Source organism: Colius striatus, chromosome 9 (genome assembly GCF_028858725.1).
Source record: "Colius striatus isolate bColStr4 chromosome 9, bColStr4.1.hap1, whole genome shotgun sequence".
NCBI lineage: Eukaryota > Metazoa > Chordata > Aves > Coliiformes > Coliidae > Colius > Colius striatus.
In genome coordinates this window covers 12,644,271-12,665,700 of record NC_084767.1, presented here as the reverse complement: position 1 = coordinate 12,665,700, position 21,430 = coordinate 12,644,271, and the positions used below count along the sequence as shown (strand labels likewise).

At 55.3% G+C, this 21,430-nt stretch overlaps 1 protein-coding gene across 4 annotated transcripts; it reads left to right on the top strand.

Annotated features, from left to right (window-relative positions):
- Positions 1-3,359: 3,359 nt before the first annotated feature.
- On the top strand, positions 3,360-9,527 carry LOC133626130 (protocadherin-10-like). Of its 4 annotated transcripts, none has more exons than XR_009819297.1 (5): positions 3,360-6,366; positions 7,624-7,682; positions 7,790-7,878; positions 8,105-9,092; positions 9,232-9,527. XR_009819297.1 is itself a non-coding variant. In XM_062002822.1 (5 exons), the coding sequence occupies exons 1-5, from the start codon at positions 3,892-3,894 to the stop codon at positions 8,362-8,364; spliced, it is 2,658 nt and encodes an 885-aa protein (XP_061858806.1). In that variant the 5' UTR covers positions 3,360-3,891; the 3' UTR covers positions 8,365-9,527. The 4 variants fall into 4 exon arrangements, 3 of the variants coding, with proteins under 3 accessions (XP_061858806.1, XP_061858805.1, XP_061858804.1); XM_062002822.1 differs by having other exon boundaries at positions 3,360-5,496; positions 5,722-6,366; positions 8,105-9,527; XM_062002821.1 differs by having other exon boundaries at positions 3,360-6,354; positions 8,105-9,527.
- Positions 9,528-21,430: the final 11,903 nt, after the last annotated feature.

Genomic DNA, 21,430 nt, shown 5'->3' with positions numbered 1-21,430 from the left:
CAGGACTGGTCTTCTGTGTCCTCAGCATTCCCAACAGCAGATGATGGCTATGGAAGGTCTGTTTGGAGCTCAGCCTGTGTCTCAGCCTCCATCTAGCCCAGGGAGAAGGGTTGGGAGGTTTGTTCCTATGTGTTGCTGGCCAGGAGAATCCAGTGTTCTGTACTGGCCCTTGAGTTGGTCACCGCAGCTGCATCTTCTCCCCTACAAATCACCTGGAGCATCAGGAAAACTTTCCTGACACGCCCTGGGGCTCGCCCTGCCTGAGGAGTCTGACCACCTAGATCTGCCTGCACTGCTGCCAGCGACTGGGAGGGTGCTGAGAAGCTCAGGCACCTTGCAGGACAAAGCCTGTGCTCAGGAATTGCAGTGGGAATGGAGCCCCAGCATCCTCCCCCACTCCATAGCCCATCTCTGTGACAGGTGTCTGGAATTAAATAGCTCCTTGACAAACACAGAGCCTGTGCTCTCTTGAGACTGAGGCTCTGTGGGCAGCAGGGTCCCTCACCCTGGTGACCTCCTCACCTCTGCTCAGCGGTTGCTACAGGTTGAGGCTTTTTGACTGACACAATGGTTTTGGCCAGGTGGGACCTCGGGAGGCCCCTGGTGCATCCCTGCTCCAAGCAGGGCCAGGAGAATCTCCCAGGATGCCAGGTCCTGCCCCACTCTAGTCCCTTTGCCAGCGTTTTACCACCTTCACGGTGCAGATCAGAATTTCCCTTCCCCAGCCCGTGCTCACAGCTGCTCACTTTGTCTGTGTGAGCCTCTGAGAGGAGGCTGGGCACCCTTTGCTTGTCCCCCAGCACCCAGGGGCTGGCAGGGTGCCCCACCAACCCCGAGAACCACCTGGAGATGGCCACCATCCCTTTCAGGGCGAGGGTTTCTGCTCCCCAGGGCAGGCAGGGAGCCAAAGCTTCGGAGGGGAAGGAACACGGATCAGGGCATCCTTCTGCCCAGAGCTTTGTGGCTTCAGAGACCGAGCTCCCAGCAGCTGACCCTGCGCAAGCAACGCGGGACTGACACAGCCTCCGGGACTGACACAGCCTCCCCCTCCCTTGCCGGTCGCCCTCCCGGGCACTGCAAACTAAAAGTGCTCTGGCTCCGAGCGAGAATGGAGCAGTCGAGCCGCAGCATGCACGGCTGGGCAGCCGGGCGCCGTGGGCAGCGGGGGAAGGGCTGCGCGGTCTGGCAGGGACGGCTGCTCCAGCAGCCCCTTCTGCTGCCCCAGCACGCAGCGAACTGGGAGGATGGTGGTGGCCAGGGGAGGTTTGGTGCCCGCAGGCAGCTGGGTGATGCCCCCCTCCACTCCCTGCGTGGCTTTTCAAAGGCGACTGGACCTGCGGCGGCTGTTGTGCCAATCCCACCCGGCTGCTGTGCCAATCCCACCCGGCTGCTGTGCCAATCCCACCCGGCTCCTGCAGCCGCTCTGCCGAGCCGCGGCCGCGCTGACCGGCGGCAACCGCGCGCCCGTGCCAAGACATCTCAGAGCGAGCCACTGCCAGCTCCCCGCACCCCCCCGCACCCCGCCCTGCAGCTTCCAGCGTGTTCCAAAAACAGGCTTCTATCTGCGTCCTGCTTCCTCACCCCGGGAGAACGCGGCTGGCAGCCGAATTACCGCCCGGGGCACAACAGGGCACTTCAAAACTACAGGACGTGCCGCGGGGTGTGGGGTGCTGGGCTGCCTCTGCACCCTCCCGCTGTCCCCTCTCCTCTGCCACATCGCCCCTAAAACGGCTCTTTTTGGAACCCCCACGCCTTTGCACCACCCCCAGCCTGGGCCGTTACCTCCGGGAATCCCGGGCACAAGCCTGTGCCCCCTCTCAAGCCCCTGCTTTTAACCTCGGTCCCCTGCAATCATGGGGGGGGAGGGGGCATGAAGGGACCCCGAGGTTTGGGGAGGCGAAGAAAAAGAGTAGGATAGGACTATGCTGCGACCTCCCTTAGGGGAGGGGAGCGAGGGGGGGCACGGTTCCCTCTCCAGGAGGCAGAGATGGGGAGGTGGGGGTGCACATCGCCCAGTAGAGCCAGCAAAGGGCAGGGGCGGGCAGAGGGGCCGGGGGCACACGGATCCTGCCGGGAGCAGGTTACACCCGGGGGGGTGACTGCAGGAGAGAAATGAATATTTGAATCTGAGTGAAACAGAAGGGCGAGAGCAGCTCCGAGGTTTTCCCGGAACGCACTGGCTTGGAGATGGGGAAGGACTGGAAGGGGAGGGGGGGAATGAGCCCTCCGGAAATCTCTGTGTCCAGTGTGTGCCCCCCCCCCGCCCCAAATTCCCCTCTGGCCTGAGCAGCCCACTGCGGGGGTCCCAGCCATGGGCAGGGCTGGGCGGCGATGTGGGGCGGGGGGACAGAGCCGGGGGAGGGTGACAGTGGCGTAGGAGATGGTGCGTGGTCCGGCGCGGGAGAGATTGCCGCTTCCGATGCAGACTGGGTTTCATCTACCGGAGGCCGGCCCGAGCCCACCCGTGATCATCCCGAGCCCACGCATGACCCTTCCACTCACCCACCCCGCGCCGTTTCCCCGCGCTTTCCCACGCCGCTCCCTAAACCGCCGGCCCCACCAGCGCGGCACGTCCCGCGTGGGTCGACCAAATCCCCTTTTCCCCAATCCCGACAAACCCCTCTGGCCCCGCTGCCTCCTCCGGCTTCCTCCGCTCTCCCGCTCGCCCCTGGATCCTGCCTCCCACGCGGGTCCCCGTGGGGAGCGGGGCGGGCGGGGGGGCGCCGCTTAGGTTCCCTTCCCACCGGGGACCGGGAGGCAGAGACAAAGGCGGTGGAATATCAGTGCACGGCTCAAGCCTCTCCGAGCCCCGCCGAGCCCTTAACGAGATCGTTAGGGGATTATCCGCGCCCGCAGCGGCCGCGGGGCGGGCGCGGGGGGGGGGGGGGGGGGGTGCGCGCAGCCGCCCCGTCCCGTTACCGAGCGGGACCGGCGCCGGTGCGGGGCAGCGCACGGAGCCTCCGAGGCGCGGCGGCGGCTGCAGACAGGGCTGCGGGAAAACGGACCGTCCGGCGCAGGGACCGTGACCGGTACCGGGGCGGGGAGCGCGGGAGGGGGCTCAGGGGGAGCCGTCCGTCAGCCTCCGGGGGCCGGTAGGGATACCCGTGGCTCGGCCCGCTCCCGCATCCCTCGCGCCTTCCGCGGGGGGGGGGGAAAGTTTGTGCCCGCAGTGGGGGGGAAGGTGGGGACCAGGTCGTCGGGGGTCTGGCGGGATCATGCCCCGAGCGCCCCAGGGGGCTGACACCGAGGCCGCCGGTGGGGGACCAGGCTTAGGGGCGCGGGGCTGCGGGCAGGCGGGGTGTCGCGGGTGGGAGCAGGCAGGGAAGGACGCGGGGAGGGGGGACTGTGTGTGAGGGTGTCTTTCTGTGCCTCCGCGCTGATGGGCTCAGCTTTATCCAGGGCTGTAATCCCCCGTGCTCCGGTAATTAAAAACTCCGCATTACAAGGAAAACGGTGTGCAGGGAAATGTAATCAAGTCTGGAGGGGCTTAACCATCTGCTAAAGGTTAGAACCGGCGCGGTGGGGGACGCGGCCAAGGGATTTAGCAGCCGCTGCGATCCGGGCTCCTCTTAATCTACCGCAGCATCTGCGGGGGTAATACCGGTGCCTGGGGCAGCGATCGGTCTCGCCGGAGGTTCCAGCGCCGTTAGCGAGACCTCCCCAGGATTAGCCTCCCAGGGGCGTCTCGAGGCTCCGGTGGAACCGATTCTGGTGTGACACCGGATTACATTCCCTCCACGGTGCCTGCAGGGAAAGGGTTAAGTGGCTCCGGGCAGTACTCCCCCCCCCCCCTTCCCGCCCCCGGAAGCCCGAAACTCTTTGGAAGCTCAAAGGGCGAGCGAAGGCGAGAGGCGAGACGCGGCGGGGAGTCTCCGGGAGGGCTGCGGGGCCATGGGGGCCGGGGCAGGTTCCGGGCCGGGGAGGCTCTTCCTCCGCTCCCTCCTCTTCCTCCTGCTGTGCGCGGCCCCGGCGGGCGGGCAGCTGCGCTACGCCGTGCCGGAGGAGCTGGAGCACGGAGCCTTCGTGGCCAACCTGGGCGAGGACCTGGGGCTGGACGTGTCCACTCTGTCGGCGCGGCGGTTCCGCATCGTGTCGCGGGCCGGCGCCCGGCAGCACCTGGAGGTGAACCTGGAGAACGGGATCCTCTTTGTGAACGAGCGGATTGATCGGGAGGAGGTGTGCGAGGCCGGGGACACCTGCCTGCTTCACCTGCAGCTCCTTGTGGAGAGCCCGCTGGAGCTCTACCGCGTCGAGGTGGAGGTGCTGGACATCAACGACCACGCGCCCACCTTTCCGTGGCAAGAATACGCGCTGGAGGTGGCCGAGTCCGCCCTGCTGGGCGCCCGCTTCCCGCTGGAGAGCGCCCACGATCCCGACGTGGGTTCCAACTCGGTGCACACGTACCGCCTCAGCCCCAACGCCTTCTTCTCGCTCGAGGTGCAGACGCGCAGCGACGGCAGCAAGTTCGCGGAGCTGGTGCTGGAGCGGGGGCTGGACCGCGAGCAGCAGCGCACACACCGGGTGCTGCTCACGGCCCTGGACGGCGGCGTCCCCGCGCGCTCGGGCACCGCGCGAGTCCTCGTCACTGTGCTGGACGCCAACGACAACGTGCCCGCCTTCGACCAGCCCTCCTACGGCGTCAGCCTGCCCGAGGATGCCCCCGCCGGCACCCTGGTCATCCAGCTCAACGCCACCGACCTGGACGAGGGTCCCAATGGGGAGATCGAGTACTCCTTCAGCGGCCACGCGCCGCCGCGCGCCCGGGAGCTCTTCCACATCGAGCCCCGCAGCGGGCAGGTGCTGCTCAAGGGGCCCCTGGACTACGAGCGGGCGAGTCTCCACGAGCTCTACGTGCAAGCCAAGGACCGTGGGCCTTCGGCCGTGGCTGTTCACTGCCGAGTGCTCGTGCAGCTCCTGGACGTGAACGACAACGCGCCGGAGGTGACCCTCACCTCCGTGTCCACGCCCGTACTGGAGGACGCCCCGCCGGGCACCGTCATCGCCGTCATCAGCGTCCTGGACCGAGACTCGGGCGACAACGGGCGCGTGAGCTGTGAGGTCGGCCCCGACGTGCCCTTCGAGCTCCGCTCCTCCTTCCGCAACTACTACACGCTGGTGACCACGCGGGCGCTGGACCGGGAGGCCGTGGCCGAGTACAACGTGAGCATCACGGCGCGGGACATGGGCTCCCCGGCGCTGCTCACCCGCAGCACTCTCACCGTCCCGGTATCCGACGTCAACGACAACGCCCCGCGCTTCCTCCAGCCCTCCTACAGCGTCTACGTGATGGAGAACAACGCGCCGGGCGCCTCCATCTGCTCTGTCAGTGCCTCAGACCCCGACTGCCAGCAGAACGCCTACCTGTCCTACTCCATCGCCGACGGGCACATCCATGGCATGCCTGTGGGCACCTACGTGTCCATCAACTCGGACAGCGGGCACATGTACGCCCTGCGCTCCCTGGATTACGAGCAGATCCGCAGCTTCCAGGTCCAGGTACAGGCGCAGGACGCGGGTTTCCCCCCGCTCAGCGCCAACGTCACCGTCCACGTCTTCGTGCTGGACCAGAACGACAACGCTCCCGTCATTGTTTCTCCGACGCCGCGCAACGGCTCCGTGGCCACCGAGCTGGTGCCGCGATCTGCCCGGCCTGGCTACCTGGTGGGCACGGTGTCGGCGGTGGATGCGGACGCAGGGCTGAACTCGCGTCTCTCCTACCAGCTGCTCCAGGCCACTGACTTCACCCTCTTCAGCGTGGCACCAGACACAGGGGAGCTGCGCACCCTCCGCTCCTTTCTGGAGCAGGACGCGACCCGGCAGCAGCTGGTGGTGCAGGTGCGGGACAGTGGGCAGCCAGCCCTCTCTGCCACCGTGTCCCTCCTGCTGTCGGTGGTGGAGACCATGCCTCAGACTCTCTCAGACTTCAGCGAGTTCAGCCTCCCTCCGGAGACCACCTCATCGTCCCCATTCACCCTCTACCTCCTCGTCTCCCTGGGCTCCATCTCCTTCACTTTTCTCCTCGCCATCCTCATCCTCACAGCTGTGCGGTGCCGTGGGGCCCGGCGCTCCCTCCGAGGCGAGGGCTGCTCGGCAACCCGCTGCCACTGCTGCCCTGGGGCCAGACAGTCCTCCGACGGCCTGAAGACGTCCAACCTGACGGCTCAGCCCGCTGCCGGGACCAGCGCTGCCGCGTGCCTCGACGTGCCCGGGGGTGGCCCCCCGGGCTACTGCTACAAGGTCTGCCTGGGTCCTGAGTCAGCCCAGAGTGACTTCATGTTCCTCAAACCCTGCAGCCCTCCCCGAAACAACGAGAAGGGCCCCAGGAAGTGGTCCCAGCTGGGACAGCACCTCCAGGTATCCAACCAGGTAACACTGTGCCCGCTGGCACTCCACGGGTGCCTCTGGCCCACTCCCTGAGCCTCTGCAGTGACAGGCACCAGGCATGGCCTTTCCCAGGGATAACTGGTGCCTTTGATCACTGCAGGAACTGGGAGCCGTCAGGCAGTGGGAAACTCTCCCAACAGGTCTCATTACCAAGGAAGCACTGGGCTGGGCTGAGGGGACAGGAGATTCCTTCCCGACACCTTTTGCACCCATTAGAGACAAAGGAGATGCTCTGGTGTCCTGGGGGGTGGGATCACAGAATCATTTTGCTTGTTAAAGCCCTTGAAGCTGCTGCAGTCCCAGCCCTCCCCTCACCCTGCCAAACTCACCACCCATGGCCCTCAGCATCTCAGCTCCACGGCTTTGGGATCCCTCCAGGCCTGGGGATTCCCCCAGCTGATGGTGGGGATGGCATCTCCTTGGTGTGAGTGAGCAGTTCCTGGCTGGGTCAGCCTCCTGCTCCCAGGGCTCTGCAGTGTCTTACTGCTGCTATGTCCAGGGCTGGGCCTGACCCCACCAGCACTGTCCATGTCCCAGGTTCTGGCACCCCGCCTTGGCCATGGCACCATGGAAAGGGAGGGAGGAGGAAATTGATGTCAGCATTTGTTAGGTGTTGAAATGAGCAACGTCCTGTTTTCACGATGAAAGGCTCTTTCTGAAATGTGATTACAAGGATGGAGAGTGATGAGGCGTCTAATCCACTTCCATTTGACTTTCAATAACACAGCCCTGCCAAGGAGAGCCCAAGACTCGCTGCCCAGGGGCTCTCCCCACACTGCTGGTCTCATTCTCTAATACCTTGATGGGATTTTCCCCCAGTTGTTCACAGCCCCCCGTGGACATGGGGTACACAGCCCATGTCTGCACCTTCCTCTGCTGGTGCCTGAGGCCCAGCCTCAGCTGCTGCCCCACCTGCAAAAGAAAGCTGCTTTAAAGTAACAGGAGTAGGAAAGGACAGGTCTTGGGGCAATTAAACTTTTAGAGATGGAGAACAAGCCCCAGACAGCCCCAGTGCCTCAGGAGGGTGGGAAGGTGCAGAAGGGGAGAGGCTGGGTCAACACTGCCTCAGTTTCCCTAAAGTAGGGAAGAGCTGCTTGCTTCTCCACAAAATATGAGGTGGAGTTTCTTATCCTTGGCTGCTGGAGCCTGGTGCTGGCTGGGCTGGGCTGATAACAGAGTCCCAAGGCTGATTAATGGGGTGTCCCAACAACCAGCCTCACCCTTGCCTGTGTTTTGCAGATGAAGCAGCCCAACATGGACTGGCTGCCTCCAGGCACACAGCGACCTGCCCTGAAGAGGTACGGAATGGGGCACTGAGGGAGCAGGGGGAGTGGTGCAAGGGGGCTGTGGGGAGGGGGCAGGTTATCTCCAATGCTACTTTGCTTTGAATTGGTCTCTTCTGCAGCTCCCAGAGCCTGGAGGATGTGGGGGAAATCCACAGAGCCCTCCAGAAGGAGCATGAGAGGCTGTGCACGCTGGTGACCCCTGTCTCTGGTTAGTGCTGGGGTGCTGGGGCTGGGAAGACCAGACCATGGTGTCACTTGGTGGTGGTGAGGTGGGGGGACACATCCCTGATCCTGGCAGTGGTAGAGTTTTTTGGGGTGAAAGGGGGGTTGAGGCTCCAGATGGGAGGTGGTTGGTGATACATGGCCATGGGCTTGCACCCTGGGATATGGATGTGGCCTCCCCTGAGCCAGCCTCATACTGATCTTTCCTCCAGAATTTCAGAAGGCTTCAGCAGGCACCAACAGCATCTGGACTCCCCAGTGCAGCCCCTTGTACCCAGGGCACATCCCAGCCCTGGATTATCAGCACAACGTCTACATCCCTGGCACCCCCACGCTGCTTTCCAGCAAAGATGGGCCCCTCTTCCTGGGCCAGGAGAACAAGAACAGCTTCTCCACCTTTGGCAAGAGGAAGAAGATGCCAACTTACTGCGACATGCATGACAGTGTGGTTATCAACAACGACTTGAAGTAGTGCCTGGTGCTGGGCCTGGGTGGCTCTGCCAGTCACCCACTCACTCTGCCCATGGCACACGGCTCCGGGCACGGACACTCGGGCTTTGTGGGGCTTTGGGGTAGTGGCTCACCAGATTTAGGGGAGAAACAGACTGAGAAGGGTTAAGGATGGGGAGGAGAGGTGTTTCTCCCAGCTCACCCCACATTGCTGTGTTGGCAGCAGGTGCTATTGGGGGTCCCATAGGACCAGACTGAAGCAAATCTGTCTCGAGTTTCCCCGTTTCCAGGTCCCCTCAGGGACCGTCCATCTCTGTAAACGTCGTCACTTTGTTGTCTTGTCCTGCTGTATGAACGTTCTGATGAGCTGCATGCCTGTATTTCTGTTGCAGTAGGCATGGAAAATGTACTGAGACTCAAGCCTGGTTGAGTCCTAGTTGACCCTGACCCTATACCCTGGCGCATTGACTGTTGCTCTCTCTGTCCCCCAGATCCCCTGGGATGTGTTGCATGTCCAGAGCAGCCGTTGGTGTCTGTCTTCTCTGGGAAGTGAGTCCAAAGCCCAGCTATTATGGGTGCTTCCCTTCAAACCCTGAGCCAACACTCTCAGGGCTGGAGCCCCAAAGCCAAGGGCAGAGCTGGGGCCAAGGGCACAGCCAGGCTCTGCTCTGGCAGCAGCACGAGCTGGAGCACACACACACTTGGATGGCCAGAAGAGTTGTTGGCTCAAGCAGCTGAGAGAAGCCCAAGGTGAGGCCCTGCTGAGTAACTCTATAGCCCAAGGCAACATCATTGGGATGAAAGAGTTTCTAGCCGAGGAGCCCCAATACATGTGACAATCCTCTTCCCTCCTCACTCTGCCCTCACCTGAAACTCTGTTAACCCCAAGTCCTGAGTGCCTGGAGGAAGCCATGTGCTGGGGTCCACCTGTGTAGGACAAACAGCTCCCACTGCATCCTGCTTCTCTTGCTGGCTGGCAGGAGCCCTCAAGGACAGGACTCCAGCCCTGGAACAGTCCCCTGCCCTGCTCACCCTACACCTGTCCACCCAGTCTGTCTGCCGCCGATGCCAATTGCTCCTGTCACAGGACAGTTCATTTCCAGTCCATCTGTGCAGAACACAGCATCTCTTTCTAAACCAAGTTTGTTTCACAATGTCTGATTTGTACCAATAAATTGTATTTTAATAGCTCACCCTGGCTCCTGGCTGTCCCTGAGCTGCATGTGACAGCGGGAGTTGCTGCTCAGCTCTGGGAGCACAGCACTTAGCTCCAGGTGGTATCTGCCTGGAGCAGCCCAGGAGAGCTCATATTATTCACTTCACCTGGAAGCTGGAGGCTCAAGGTCCTCTTCCCTGGACTCAGGAGCAGTTTGAGGTCAGGAGGAACTCTGTGCTGGTGCGTCACACAGCTCCTTGCTCCACGTTCCAACTTGGGTAGAGACTCTGCAGGGATATGCACCAAGGTGGGGGCATAAAGGGCTTTGAACTGTGGGGAGAGGGGCTGGATCTGGTGCTAATTGTGGCTTATTGTGTGTTGCTTCCCATGGTTGATTTAAGCTTTCTTCTGGATGCTCACCACCCACCAGCTTGCCGCTGGAGTCACAGCTATAACCTGTGCCAGGTGCAGGGACCAACTGCCTGGGAGCAGGTGAGCCTATTCCTGCTGGTGAGATGACTCTTGGCTTGGTGTGGGAAGCAGCTCACTTTTGGATGAGGTCCTGAGATGGCCATGCCATGCCTGTCCCTCTCTTCCCCCCTGCTTGCTCCGTGACTGGCTTGGGGAGGCTGCAATGCAGCTTTTGGGATTAACCCAGAAAAGTCCTTGCCTGCTTTTTAGGAGAAGCAGGGGCAGGGAACATTCAAAGGGACCCCATGAGAGTCAGGGACCCAGGAGGACAGTGCTTTGGGCATGAAAAGGACCTGGCTGCTTCTGATGACTTCAGTCCCAGCTCACATCTGCCTGCCTGTGAGTAGATGAAATATTCCCTGTCCCAGCTGGACTGTAGGATGAAGGATTTTGTGCTGCTGAGGGCATTCATCAATGGTCTCTACAGTGTCAAGGGTATCAAAAAGAATCCCAAACAGCCACTGCCTGAGGCCTCTGTAGAGCATTAGCCTGCTTCACTGCTTTAAAAGAACAAGAGAATTATGTAAAGGGATACAATGAAATTAATAACAGCCTCAAGAAGTAATAAAGGCATCAAATAGACCTGACTCTCTGCAGGGCAGGAAGCGTCTCCCTCTCCCACATGAGCTCTGGCAGTATCTTCCCTGCCATTTTCAGGTGGTGCTGGTCAGGTATCAAGAGAGGACTGCAGCCCCTCTCCTGTGAGCCCAGGGGGACTCAGCTGCAGCAGGGCCAAGCTGCAAGCTCTGCTTCAGCTCACACAGCAAGAGCACCCAGTACACGTGCTCTGTGGTAGCCAGGACCTAAATGAACGTGCTTTGTACCACACTCCCAGGTGAGGCTTCCCAAAGGGAGATTGATCTCAAAAGTGATTCTCCAAACAACAGAAAGTGACACTTTGCATCCCTGGCTTTGGAAATTCACGGTGTTGAGGCACCAAATGCCCAGCTTGTTGCCATCTCCCCTTGAGTGGTGTCACTCCACAGTGTGCTTTATTGGAAGTATTGAACCCCTACTGCTAAGGCTCAGCTGATGCCCAGGAAATTGCCTCCCTCTCCTCTCCATTGTTTTTGGCCATCCTCAGCCCAGAAGATGAGATAGATACACACACACAGAGGCATCTGTACCTCTTGCTGATCCTCAGGTTTGCATGTTAAGGTCAGGATTTGAGGGTGAACACAGCACCCAGCCCAGACCCCCACATTCCTCCAGGGTCTCATTTTGCTTAGTTGAAAGAAATCCTGTGCTGGCAAGAGCTCAGCTTCAATCTTCCCTCTCAATCAACATATTGGTAAAAAGGACAATAAACAGGGACTTGCTTTAGGGGAGAGAGCACTTGTTTAAACCTAATTCAAGTACTCTGTGAGCCTTTGTTGAGCGGGTGTGCTGGGTCAGAGTCATCCATCTGATAGATGAGATCTCCTTTGAAGAGTTCCCAAAGGGATGGGATGTCATTAAAAATGCAAGGTCTTTGCCCTACAACCAGTTATTTTTACAACTCTTCCTGTGCTTAACACTCCTGCACAGCTGATGAGCATTAGCTGGTTTCTGTAGTCTGATAATGCACTGGGCACGAGAGACACACTCCACAGGATGCTCTCTTCATGCCCCTCTCATATGTCCCAGCTCTCTCAGAGATCCAGAGGCAAATCTGGCTTTCAGGGATGCACTAGCCAGCTTGAGACTTGCTTCTACAACACTGGGAAAGCTGCCATGTGATGCAGTGTCTGCAAAACGCTGCAGGCCATGCTGGGCAGGCACATCATGCTTAAGGGCACTGGCACAAAGGCAGGGGCTTTGCTGGATGGACTCTTTGGATGGAAACATTACTTACATCTCTGTAATGACTTGAAAGTGTATACCAGAGAGACAAGATGAATGCAGAGGTAGAGAGAAAAGAGGCTAGAAAGAAAGACCCAGAGGGGGTGGTGCTCAGCTCTCTTGTCTGCCACTCACAGAGTCAAATAGCAGCCAGAAAAGCCCCCAGGAAACCTTAGCAGAGACACATGCACTCTGGTTAGGCTGGGCAAAGTCATGAATCCAGGCAGTCTCAGCTCCTCAGAGGGGAGGACAGAGCTGAAATCCATGAAGATCAGTAGAAGCCTGCATATTGACCCTGAGTGTTCTGGACCCAGCCCAGCACTCAGGGGTTAATAAACAGCAAAGTCTGTGGCACTCAGTAGTTAATTAGCAGTGCAAGCTGTGGCACTGGGTGGCTAATTACAATCTCCAAAAGTGCCAGGAGTTTTCTTCTCATTTTTTTGCTCTCTTCTCCCTTGAAGATGATGCTGGAACAAACACACCTTCATTTACCCAAGACTGGGTCAAAGCCCATCCTGTTCTCTCTTCGAATTGCCTCAATATCTCAAATCCCTTCCTGGATGGACCCTACTGAAGAGCCTATTGCCTCTGCCTGGATCCTCCCCTCCTGCTGCCTTTGGATCTCAGTAGGTGCTTTTAAAAAATACATATCCTTGAGCTTTTATGATAATAATGTAGCCTCTGCCAGGCTGGATGGTCTGCAGGATGGTTCCAAGCAGATTTTCTCTGCTCCTTTGCACCTTTTCTTTGTGTTTTTTACTGCTCTGGAAGCTCAGCTGCTGTCTCCTCCACAGAGATCAGCTGAAGAGAGGCCTGGGCTAAGGGAAGCTTTTGCCTCCCCAGTTTGCCTGTAATGCTTTTGCAGTCTGAGTGGTGGAAATGTCACTTGACTCTATTCGCAGCATTCACTCAAGTGGAATCAATGCTTCTTGTTAGTGATAATATGACTTAATCAGCTTAATTATTGTGAGAGATAAGTGGACACCTTTGTGTGTCGAATAACTTCTGACACACTGGGCCAAAAAAGCACCAATGAAGGCTTTGAAAATAAATTGAATGCGACCTCTAGTGCAGCCTGCACTTTGGCTAATGACTCATCTCCCATGAAATTCAATGGCTTACAAATCTCACATTGGAATAAATCAATGACACAGTTTTTGTTTTGCATGTTTTGAACAATAGCAGTGATTTTTACTTCAGCCCTGAGAGTTCCAAGTGTTCCTCCAATGGCAGGAAGGAGGGCAAGCAAGTTCATGTGAAACGGATTGAAAAAGAACACATTTGTGCAGCCAACCATCAGAAACACATCTAGAGGATCTGCAGGCGTGTGTGATGAGATATTCACTTCCATTCATTGCTAGGAATATCTGCAACAACAGGTGAAAAAAAACCAAACCCTCAGAAGGGATGAAGAGAGAGGGAAGATACCCAGAAGGGTCACTCAGGTCTCCACAACAAATCCATTCGTTTCAGTAATGTCTACAACAGGAAACAGCATTTAAATAGCTCCTGAAATGTCTTATCATACAGTTTGCCTGCACAGAGAAATAAATCATACCTACACAAAAGGGAGAGGAGATGGAAAAGCAACCACCAATTGAGGAAATGGTGATGAGCATGGGTGCAATTTCTGGCAGGGCAGGCTGCAGAGCCTCTGTGCTAGCAGGCTGCGTGGCAAATAGAAAGATTGGGGTTAAATTGCTTTGTGAACCCAGAGAAAAGATGAGCTGTCTGATTCTGTTCTGTTCTGTTGCAATGAGTCACTGAATTTCTGTGTCCAAATCTTCCCCTAAAAAGCACTGGAGTTCATTGTGGTGCAAACAGTAATGCAGATGCTCCAGAGGGATTTTTTGCAGCCCAAACCTGTCTGAAATTCAGATGTTAGCTCAGACCCCAGCATCACAGGGCAGCCTGGCTGCTTCCACCAGGCTCCTTTCAAATCCATGGCCACATATTTTTTTTATGCTTTAATTAACAGAAAGGCTTTTTTCACACTGTCAGGGGTAAGGGCTGAGGGCTCAGGGCTTAATCTTTCTGCCAAAGAGCTGATGCTCTTTTTGCAACCAGTTTATTGCTGCTCTTGCTCTGCAGTTGTTCAGTCTGTACTGGCTAAATCTCCAAAGCTCTCCTGAATATTGATGCAATATGTCCACCCAGGTACCTGAATGTAAGGAATTTGACCTGGAGCTGAATCCCACCTGTGGGATCCCTCTTGTCCCCAGTCTCCTCCTTGATCTTCCTTCAGTATCATTCAGTATCATGTAGGGTTTCATCTCCACTTCTGCATGCCCAGCACCAAGCCAGTGGGTTTTATCAGAGACCAGAGGAACAACATCTGTTATTTGCTTGTTGTCTCCTCTAGAAGAACAAACTTCAGGAAGGTGATCCTGAAATCAATTTCCTAAAACTAAAGCTTCATTTTTCTGCTGCCAGGAAATACAGTGTTATATTCATTTTGTTTACCTAAGTCATCTTTTCTTACCCTTTGTTTCCTGCTGGTAGTTGCCCCAGTGTGTAAGGAGACCTACAGCTGGGGCTGGATCCTTTACCATTCCCCCCAAGAGTCTTCTTGGCTGTCTGTGCCACATGACATGAGCCCTTTGAGTCCCTCAGCACCTGACAGATGATTCTCACCGTGATGGTCACATTCCTTGCACATCTAAATGGACTTCATTGCTCTCCTCCTGTCTATGCACATTCCACCTTTATGCCCTCTTTTTTCTGCCTCTTTTTGGGCTCAGGTTTTATATCTGCTACAGTTTCCCAGTGAGAATGGATCAAATCTGCCCGTGCTTTGAGCAGAAGGCTGACCCAGTCACTGACAGGCATCCCTTTCAGTCTCAGTCAGCACATGAACCCATGAAGACCCCAGCCTGCAAACTGCCAGGTCCCTGCTGAAATTCTGCCTGTTCTGTGTCACCTACACAATGCACAGCAGCACCAGCATCCAGCTGGGACAAAACCAGCCCACCTGCTCTGCTTGTGTCCACTGAGGCATCTCATGTGCAGCATTGTGGTGTCTGAAAACCAAGTGGGATCTGTGCAGAGTTATTGCAGCTGACCAGCAAGACATTTCTTGCAAGGGAGGAGTGAAAAGATCATTTCTGCTTCTCCTGTTTCAGACACCAGCAGGGATAAGTTTCAGGCTTTGTTTTAATGTTATATTTTCTTTAAAAAGACACAAAAATAAATGTAAAAAAGCTTGGATCTGAACAGCAGGGACAAATCATAGCTCAGGAACACAACGGGGACCCTCGGGTGTCCCCCCAAGCCTTGCTGTCTGATGAAGGAATAAGGAAGGAGGATTGCTCTGGGAGCCACTTGTGATAAGCTTAATTCTGTTGGCATGGAGAATTTTCTTCACAAAGGACCTCTGTATGCAAATGGAAAATGGAGAAGGAGTGGGAAATGAGCCTGGCAAAAAAAAAAAATCATGGCAGCTTTTTGCTGCCTGCAGGTGGAATTCAAGTGAAAAAGAGGAGGAAAAAAAGAAGAAAGAAAATGGAAACAGCCTCCTCTCTGCATAGATTGCAATTCTGGGGAAGCTCTGAAGCTTGCAAGGCATAGCAGTTGTCTGCTCAGAGGTTTCTTCCCTGGGGACTTTGCCTGGGATAGTTTCATCCATTTATCCCTGACTCCTGGCATCTACATAACACTCTTGCAGAGAGAGTTATTAGTTTAATTTTCTTGTGAATTACAATAGAGACACAGAGAATTAGAAAAGGCTCCTTTTTTTTTTATTATCATTACTTTTTGTTTTCCAGTTGAGAGATTGTAAATGAGGCCATTCATCCTGCTAACATCAGTAGGGACCCAAACCCAAGCCTTGCTGGGGTAATTGGTTTCTGATGAGCAATCACTTGTAAAACCAATAGCAAAGGCAAGGAGTGAAATATAAATTCTCCCTTTACATGCCAAGCTTTTCATTAGGATCTGTGTGTCTGCTTTCTTTCTGGGATTCAGTGGAAAAGCCAAGAAGTGGTAATCAAGGCAGTGGACTAAGACTGACAAGGACTTTGTATTAGCAAAATAATTGAGAGCGTAGCATTGCCCAAGAGCCTTGGGAGCAAATAAAGCAGCTGCACAGTCCCTCAAGCTACAGCTTCCTACTTTTTTTCTTTGGCCAAAATAAGGCCATGGGCAGGAACCAGAGACAGCAGATCTTCTCATAAGTGAGTATTCTCACGTGGGGAAGGTCTGAGTGTGGTTTCCCCAAAAGAGACCAAAAGGTTGAGGAAAATAAAACCAACAGAGAGACCAGGGACGTGTGTTGGTTCTGCAAGTCTGATCAGAGTGGCTGATAGAAATTTGTGGTCCCTGCTGTCCTGCAGTCTGTAGAATATAATGGACCTTGTTATCTGGATTTGTCAAAAGGACTGAGAGTCAGTTATCCTCTTCATTTATTTGTTTTCCCCTGTTAATCTGCACTAGCTCATTTCCCTGATGAATGTCATGGTGCTTAAGGCTTGATTGAGTTATTTGTTTATTTTGGTGGTAAATGAAGTATCAGTTTGGATGCAGCTTTCAGTGTTTCCTAGGTTGGGGTTGTAGGGCTGTCTGTCATTGGCTTAACTGGACTGCTTGCTGCTTTATGGGCTTTTTCAGTAAGATCTTTTGGCACATGTACAGCTGGTTGTTGCCTTAAAGAGGAGCAGCGAACAGCAGGCTTGACAAAGACTGAGAACATTTTTAAGCTCGTATGCAGAGAAACAGGAAGGGTACAGACACACTTATGACAAAGCAAACCAAGAAAACCTTTGTGAACAAACCCACTTTTTTCAGCTTTCAAATGCTGAAAGCTGATCCTAATGAAAACCAACATGCAGAGACAAATCACTGATTGGATTCAGCCCTGGGCAACAGAGGGGCAATGGACTGGATGTTTCCCAGAAATCTCCTCAGTCCCCTCAAAAGATGGATATGTTGCTGTGACCACAGCAAGAAAGGAGACAATCTGGACATTTCCATACCTGCATCACATTTGCTTACAGCCTACAGCCCAATGCAGTATTCTGCATAGCTGTGAAACAAACTAGCTTCTGCTTTTCTGCCTTTGAGTCGAGCTTTCCAGGAGCCTGGTGAAGCCTGGATGTACCCTGTACTCACCATGCCTCTGCTTCCTGCCCTGACTTTTTGTCCTCACACCTCAAACTTGAGAAACCTCTGTAATTTTGGTAATGCTTGAGCAGGAGTACCATTCCACCACCATGCCCAGCATAATTCACCTAAGCTTAAAGTCTGGGGACTCTCAAATGTTGAGAAGATGTTTTAGCTAAGGCTGTGATGTGGAAGAGGACCAGCTCATCCCAGCGGTGTTTCAAACAGCCCAAACCCCTGCAATCAACAAGGGATTCAATCCTTTCTGTTTGCAGTGTGGGCTGAGATTGGTTTGTACTAGATTTGTACCTTGTGTGATGAGACTCTTCTGCCTCCCTCCCAAAGTGCACAAGGACCTAGGCCTCACCCTGAACCCTCATGGCTGCTGGTACTCATTTAGAAATCAGTCCAGACAGCAGCAGAGTCTGCAGGTAACAAACAGCTTCTCCTGCTTAGCATAGCTGCCCCATGAGCCCTGGTTGTCCATCGCCTTCTCTCTTCCCCAAACATTTCCACACGTCCCTGCTCTGAGAGATGAAGCTCCCCAGTGAGTTCTCTTTTATGTATATATGCTGTCTGACTTCCATTTTGTCTTTATTGGGATGTCTGTCCCCTGAGTGATGAGAAGTGTGGCTGATCCTTTCACTCTCAAGGCAGTTGTGATGGGAGTGAATCCTTCTGGCTTTGCTTTGTTATAATGTTCTACTGTGGAACTTTGTTATTTTGAACATGCCCCATATTTCCCCCTTTTTGAGTTCAGCAAAGAGGAGATTGGGACTGGGAAAAAAACAGCAAAACATCAACAGATCATTCCATTAAATATTCCCTTACAATGTATATGTTACTTTAAAAGACCTTCTTGTTGTGGAGACAATTTGTCAGAGACACAAAGTGGTGAGTGACTGAAGAGCATTTATCAACTCAGAAAATATTTGTGTTGCTCTTGCTGGTTTTGCTCCTTCTCTGCTGTATTCTGTGACCGTGGCCTAGGAAACTCATTGAGGAACTATTTGGGAGGTCTGTGAATGCAAAAAGAGGATATGGCATTCAGAACCTGCACAGCTGGTGTGCAGTAAAGTGAAAGAAAAATAACAGAGTGGGAGATTTGTCTAATTGAACAAGCTATGAGAATTCCTGCCAGGGGATAATGCTTGTAGCTGTTGCTACAGAAAGAAGGAAGATGGGGAGAACACTGAAAATTGGACAAAATAGCTGCTGTCTGACCAGGAACCCTGTGCTAGAGTTGGAATCCCTTTCCATTCTCTTTCTGGTGGACACTTCGGGGAATCTGGGGTGTTAGGATAGGTTGCTACGTAAACAGGGTACAAATTGCATCTTTTCTCCCTGAAATCACAAAGAGCTCAGTCTCTGAGAGCCCACAAACCCCCTTCACTGACCATCTTAACACAACACCCCTATCCTGGTTCTCCTTTCCGTGGTGGGACTGCCTGGCAGCATCCCATGCAGTTCTTCCCTATTGCTGTAGAGCAAGGAGGAAGGAATTTGTTCTGTCCTGCAAATGCATAACCCTCTCACTTTATTTACAGAGGCTGAAATGGGGAAAACCACCCCTGCATTAAATCTGCTGGGCATGGGGGGAATGGTGAAGCCAAGCAAGTGGAATTATACTGCAAATGTCAAGTGCTATGAAAAATGTATCAGACTTTAATATTCTTCTGCTGTTATTGCTGAGAGTGTCTCTCACCTGCATCCACAGAAAGCAAAGTGCCTTTTACCCAGCCCAGCTGCCACTGAGCAGCCTTTAGGTTTAACTCCTACATCATGCTCCACTGACCTCCAGGCAGTGTCCTGCTATTGACACCTTACAAGTGCCTGCTACATTCCAAATTCAAGCCCAGCCCCTGCCTTCTGTGATACCCAATGCTACCTGGTGCTCAGCCAGCCACTGGGATGCTGCACAGAAGATGTAAAACATTAACCAAGCATCTCTCCGTAGCTCCCTTTCCCGCGGGGTTGTGTTTCAAGGTAAGTGGTTTGCATAAGGTCCCGCAGAGACCTGCCTTTAGTTTATTCAGTAGCGTAAACAACCTGCTGCTTTTGTGCTTTTCCCTGCAGAGCAACGAAAAGCCCATTTTATACATTAAAATTGAACGTAGTGTTGCTGAAAGGTCTGTGATGGCTCTTTCTGGAGCTCAGAGCATCTCATCTAGTTCGGGGGATGAGGGGAGGAGGGAATTGTGTGTGTTTGTGTGTGTTGCACTTTCTCCCTGTACGTCCCCCCTCCTCTTTTAAGACCCTATGTCTGAGATGCAGATGAGGTCAGCGGCCCCCAGCTCTGCCTCTTTCACTGCCTGTACTGCCCAAGGCTGGGGGAGTTCTTGTCGAGGGCAGCATCAGTTTTGTTCACGGGGTTGTTTTAATTTCACCTCGATACAGCCATCCCCAGGGTTTGGAAAGCAGCTCCGGGAGGGGGAACCACCTCTCCATACCCCAGTTAGCACAACCCTGGGAAACAAAGGGCACAAGTCCCGACTCCTGATGTTTTACTAAGAGTCACATGTTGCTCCCCGCCAGGCAGCGCCCAGGAGGGCTACTAATGGCATCTCGGCTTCCAGCCCTGCTATGGACAGCAGCACCGGAGGGCCCCGACGGCTCGTCCGTGCTGTGCCCGCAGGGAGCGGGGCAGCCCTGGCAGCACATTTGACTGAAGGGCTTCATTCCCCCTTCAGATCCCCGACGCTTACACACAGGATCAGGGTGAAGGGGACATCAATTTCCCTCCTTGTTAGGTGGGTGGTGGTGTGGTACAAAGAGGAGCAGCAGAAGATAAACGAACAGCTCTCCGAGGACGGGATTTGAGCAATCAGGAAATATAATCTGAGCTGGAAAGTGCCCGAGCATCTGTTGGGTTATTAATAAATTGTATGCAATCTGTCCGGGCTGAACCTCGGGACGGAGGGGAACCATCTGCTCCCGAGCGGGAGCTCTGATGGTGTCTGGGGAAGGGACTTAGTGAATGGTCAATGGGAGCGGCCAGACGGGCTCCCGCGATCCCTCATCTCCACGCATCGTTCCCAGGGCGGGTCAACACGTGTCTCTCCAGCCTCGCAGGCTCGGCCAGCTCCCGGGGAACTCGCCTTCTCGATATCATTGCCAAGCAATCAGAGTCCTGGGCTGGGGGGAAGCCCCACTCCCCGCCCATCGCGCCCACCTTTCCTCTCGGACAGTGCTAATTGCTGCCTACAGCTGTTATTTATCCTCTACCTTTATGGAGGTGCCTGATGTGGGTTTTTTGTCAGAGTATCTGGCGAGGATTTCCAGCTCAGCTCCTCCCAACGCTGGGCAGCCCAAGGGGCGAACCTCCTTATGTTCTCCCTCGGGAAAATGGGCAGGCGGCAGGTGCTGCAAACGCCCGAGTGCCAGATGCAAACGCCAGAGCTGTTAATTGGGGAAGGCTGGGAGCCTGCACCCGTTATCCCACGAGCTCCCATCGCGGGATGAAGAGCCGAAATGTTCAGTGCTGGAAGACACCTCCAGCACTGCTGCGATCGGGGTCTGTGTTGTCAGACGTGCCTTCCCTTGGAGGAAGAAGCCAGGATCGAGCAGCTCGCGGGCAGCGTGCCCCTAAAACACTTCACACGTGAGAAAACCCGGGCTCTCATAAATAGTGTTTGGAGAAACTCCAGCCTAAATAGAAGCTGGTTGAGAATGAAACCTACAGCGACGAGACAGGCGGGAAGGGACCAAGCGCAGCCGCTGCTCCGGCGAAGCTGCCGAGGCTGTCCAGCCCTTGCCCAGAGGCAGCTGAGAGCAGGAAAAATCATCCCGTTCCCCTCCAAGTGGGAGAAGCGAGGGATTAGCCCCACTGCGGACAACCGAACCTATTCCCGGAGCTGCCGCCGAGGCGCGAGTGGGCGCTGGCGGGGAGGAAGAGGCGGGTCGTGCTCCGCCTGCTTCCCCAGAAGGCCCCGGGATGGAGAAGCAGCTGCTCCCTGTCACGGCTGCGCTGCTTTGGAAGCGGATGAAATGTCTTTTGGCTTTGTTTTGGTTTTTTTTAAATGCACTTTCCGACTGAGACCGTTCTTTTCTTCCCGCGGATGGCGGCGGGGGAGCCCGGCTGAAGCTCTGGGCTGAAGGAACCCGGCTTGGCGGGGAGAGCCGGGCGGTTTGGGAACGGCGGTGGGGCACAGGCGTGAAGGCTTTTCCCTGACACTGCGACGGGTCCTGTCACCAGCGGAATGACAGGCTGAGGGCTGGCAGCGGCGGGGGACACAGCGAGGGGCATCGCCGGCGGCTTCCCAAGGAACAACGGGGGAGGGCGGCTCCAGCTCGGCCAGCGTCTCGAAGACAGGGGTGAAAAGGGACGAGTTTGGTGTCCTTTCTCTGTACACGGAGCCTGCCTACCTTATGTTCAGTGTCTGCCGAAGGCGATATGCAGAAGCGAGGACCCAGCCCTTTCCCGGCATCGTCCAAGGCGAGTGTCCCACTGAAGCACCGGTGGGACCCTATTCGGACGGTCCTTCTCTCGGCGATTAGGGCACTACTGAATAGCAGGAAAGGCTGATTTAGACGCTTTCCGTCT

Excerpts from the sequence above, each read along its gene's own strand:
- LOC133626130 (XM_062002820.1), top strand. The coding sequence starts at position 3,892 with ATGGGGGCCGGGGCAGGTTCCGGGCCGGGGAGGCTCTTCCTCCGCTCC. Across the intron at positions 6,367-7,623 it reads ACCTCCAGGTATCCAACCAG|ATGAAGCAGCCCAACATGGA; the intron begins GTAACACTGTGC and ends TGTGTTTTGCAG. Across the intron at positions 7,683-7,789 it reads CAGCGACCTGCCCTGAAGAG|CTCCCAGAGCCTGGAGGATG; the intron begins GTACGGAATGGG and ends TCTCTTCTGCAG.